Source organism: Cucurbita moschata, unplaced genomic scaffold (assembly GCF_002738365.1).
Source record: "Cucurbita moschata cultivar Rifu unplaced genomic scaffold, Cmos_1.0 Cmo_Scf00003, whole genome shotgun sequence".
In the NCBI taxonomy this organism is placed as follows: Eukaryota; Viridiplantae; Streptophyta; class Magnoliopsida; order Cucurbitales; family Cucurbitaceae; genus Cucurbita; species Cucurbita moschata.
Window position 1 is genome coordinate 6,673,230 of NW_019268519.1, and position 3,541 is coordinate 6,676,770.

The 3,541-nt window shown below is 39.1% G+C and overlaps 1 protein-coding gene across 2 annotated transcripts; it reads left to right on the plus strand.

Annotated features, from left to right (window-relative positions):
- Positions 1-262: 262 nt before the first annotated feature.
- LOC111441021 (heavy metal-associated isoprenylated plant protein 34-like) lies at positions 263-2,764 on the plus strand. Of its 2 annotated transcripts, XM_023077916.1 has the most exons (4): positions 264-578; positions 679-754; positions 869-1,573; positions 1,613-2,764. In XM_023077916.1, the coding sequence occupies exons 1-4, from the start codon at positions 549-551 to the stop codon at positions 2,440-2,442; spliced, it is 1,641 nt and encodes a 546-aa protein (XP_022933684.1). In that variant the 5' UTR covers positions 264-548; the 3' UTR covers positions 2,443-2,764. The 2 variants fall into 2 exon arrangements, with proteins under 2 accessions (XP_022933683.1, XP_022933684.1); XM_023077915.1 differs by having other exon boundaries at positions 263-578; positions 869-2,764.
- Positions 2,765-3,541: the final 777 nt, after the last annotated feature.

Below are 3,541 nucleotides of genomic sequence, written 5' to 3' on the forward strand. Positions count from 1 at the left end.
GTGACACTTAGCGTCCTCGCTGGCACACCACCTGATGTCTAGCTCTGATACCATTTGCAACGGTCAAGCCCACCACCAACAAATTAAAACATATCTACTAGAGGAGATTTTTACACGCTTATAAACTGTTTCATTGGGGGTGGATCTCACCTTTTCCGTATGAACTTATTTAATTAATTATATAGATATTTAAAGAAAGGAAGAAAATGAAATCATTTTCAATTGCAAAGCAAGGGAGAGGCACAGCTACCCATTGAGAAGGGGATAAAAGCTCAAAAGGGTACGCTCCCATTGTTCACCTTTGAGAGCTCTCTGCATCTGCTTCTCTCTTTCAAAATATTCCATTGCTTCTCTCTCTTCATTCATTCTTCTTCCTTTTCTTCTGCACCTTGAAGAACAGGGAGATCGATCTCAACACACTTTGAAAGCCTTCAATTACAAGTAGCAGAAGAAGCTTGAAGTGAAACAAAGCCCTCAAGCAACCAAAACCCACTTTCAATTTTGTCTCTCAGAACACCTTCAACACACTTTATTCTCTCACACTCACAATGAGTAAACAGGACGCCATGAAGATTCAGGTACATTATCGGATTCTTGTCTGTTTCCCTGTTTGTTGGCCATTTAAAATCTTGGTCGGGTTTTCGCTGAAATTGATGTTGTTTTTGTGTTTGTTTCCAGGCCTGTGCGCTTAGAGTTAACATTCACTGTGATGGATGCAAGAAGAAGGTCAAGAAAACTCTTCAGAAAATTGATGGTAAGTGGTAGTAGAACTTAATTTAGAGGAGAAACCCTTGATTGATTTGAGGGTTTTTACCTTTTTTTTAGCGATTATTGACTGATTTCTTTCTGATTTGGGGTTTTTTTTTAGGAGTTTACAATATGAAAATCGATGCAGAACAAGGGAAAGTTATTGTAACAGGAAATGTAGATCCAGCTGAACTGATAAAGAAGCTTGAGAAATCAGGGAAACATGCTGAACTATGGGGAGCTCAGTTAAGTTCAAACAACAACATGAACAAATTCAAGAACAACATGCAATTTCAAAATGTCAAAGGAGGAAGCAAAGAACATAACATGAACATGAACATGAACAATCACAAGTTTCAGATGGAGAAGGCTTTTCTTCAACAACAACAACAACAACAACTGAAAGGCTCCAACAACAATAACAAAGGAGGTAATATCAACAACAATATGCATAATCTTATGGCTCCTCCTCCTCCTAGAGATAAGAAATCTGTTAAGTTCAATTTGCATGAGGATGATTCTGATTTTAGTGGTGATGAGTTTGATGATGAATTTGATGATGAATTTGATGATGATGATGATGATGATGAGTTTGCTGATGAACATGATGAGTTTGGCCATGGACATGGACATGGACATGGACATGGCTTACAAAAGAATGCTCCCATACCCATGATGGGGAATTTTGGGTCCAATAGGACAATTAATTTCAATGCCATGAATGGTAAGAAAAGTGGGGATGTTGGAAGAGCCAAGAAGGATGAAGTTATTGATTTCCCTGTTATGATGAAGGATAAGGGAGGAGGTAAGGAAGGGAAAAACAGTAAGGGAGGAGGAGGGAAGAAAGATGGTGGCAATAGCGGCGGCAGTGGCGGTGGCGGGATGAAGAGTAAGAGCAAAGGAGGGGATAAGAAGAAAGGGGGGAAGAAGGGGGGCGGGTTCCTAGGGCTAGGGAAGAAGGGGCTGTTTGGTTTTGGTGGTAAAAGTAGTAGCAAGAAGGAGAATGGTAACAAGAGCAAAGGAAGCAAGAGTAGTAATAAAAGTGCAGAGAGTGGTGGAGGAAAACATAATGGCAATGGACCCAAAAAAGGAGGCAAAACTGTTGGTCTCCCTGAGTTTGACAAGTTAGATATTGGCTTCCATGACATTGATATCCCAAAACCAAGCAAAGGAGGTAAAGGGAGTGGCGGAAATGGTAAGAATATGAGCCAAATGGGTCAGATAGGCCATGTTAATAATGGAAACAGAGGCCATCCCAGGCCAATGGCTCCAATGGCTCCAATGGGTCCAGTGGGTCCAATGGGTCCTGGTGGCATTAATATGAGCCAGATGGGTGCACCAATGGGAAATTATGCAATGAGCCAAATGGGTAACATTCCAGCAGTTCAAGGCTTACCAGCTCAACAAGTGATGAATGGAGGAGTAGGAGTAGGAGGAGTAGGAGGAGGAGGGGGAGGATATTATCAAGGAATGGGACAAGGGAACCCTTACAATCCACAACAACAACAGTACATGGCCATGATGATGAACCAACAGAGGGGAGTTGGGAATGAAATGTTCCAACCCATGATGTATTCGCGCCCGAACCCAGCCATGAACTACGCTCCTCCTCCCCTGATGTTCCCTCCGGTCGCAACCGACCAGTACACGCACGCCTTCAGCGACGAGAACACGGATAGTTGCAGTATCATGTAAATTTTTCTCCTCCGGTTTATTATTACTATTATTATTATGAAGGATTAGTGTTGTTGTGGTAGGTTTAGGCTTAGGTGAATGTAGAAATGGGTACCAGATGCAGTACCATTGCTTGTATTAGTTGAGAAGAAGAACAAGAAAAGAAATGGGACCAAAACTTTGATGAAATTCACAGTTTGATCCCTCAAAACCCCACCACTTAGTACTTTTACTGTTTTCTTTTGTTTCTTTTTCCCTTTTATCATTATAATGAGTTTCAAGTGGCAGAGATAATAAAAAACAGAGCCCATACGGCTCCACAGTACAGAGATTTGTCAGCTGATTAATGGGTTTCTGGACTGATGAACTATTTTTTGGTCATTTTTCTGACCTTTGTAACATATTTTGTCCTTATTCTTGTCCCAATTGAGTTTCTGAGGTTGAAAAACTTGTTGAAATCTATTGTTATTCATGATATTTTAATATGCTTTATTGAATTTACCATCTAAATATTTATCATCTCTATAAAATTAAAGCTCGAGCTATTGCGAATAAATATTGTTATTCATAGTTGGTGCACTATGAACTTCTTTTGTGTGAAATGAATAGGAGAAGATATATCATGAACTCCTTTTCAATTTTTAAGTTTCAAAATCAAATGGGTTTTAATGAGATCTTACGTCGATTAGAGAGGGAACAAAACATTTTTTACAAGGTTATGAAAACCTTTTCTTAGTCGACATGTTTTAAAATCTTGAGGAGAAACTAAGAAGGGAAAGTCCAAAGAGACAATATCTGGTAGCCGTGAGTTTGAGTTGTTACAAATGGTATCAAAGTTAGGAACCGAGCGTTGTGCCAGCAAGGTCGTTGGGTTCCCAAGGGGGTGGATTGTGAGATTACACATTGATTGGAAATGAAAACTAAGCATTACTTATAAGGACGTAAAAATTGTTATGAACTAAGCATTCCTTACCGAGACAACTGTTAAGATAAAATCTTGTGGTTTTCTTTATTTAATTTATTCATTTAGTTGAATCTACACTTTGAACCTACCATTTTTCCTTCAAATAGTTGGTCAGTTTTTTTTTTTTTTTTTTTTTTTTTTTTTTTTTTTTTTTTT

Coding starts and splice junctions, on each gene's coding strand:
- LOC111441021 (XM_023077915.1), top strand. CDS start 549: ATGAGTAAACAGGACGCCATGAAGATTCAG. Junction 579..678: donor AGGACGCCATGAAGATTCAG/GTACATTATCGG, acceptor GTTTGTTTCCAG/GCCTGTGCGCTTAGAGTTAA. Junction 755..868: donor AACTCTTCAGAAAATTGATG/GTAAGTGGTAGT, acceptor GTTTTTTTTTAG/GAGTTTACAATATGAAAATC.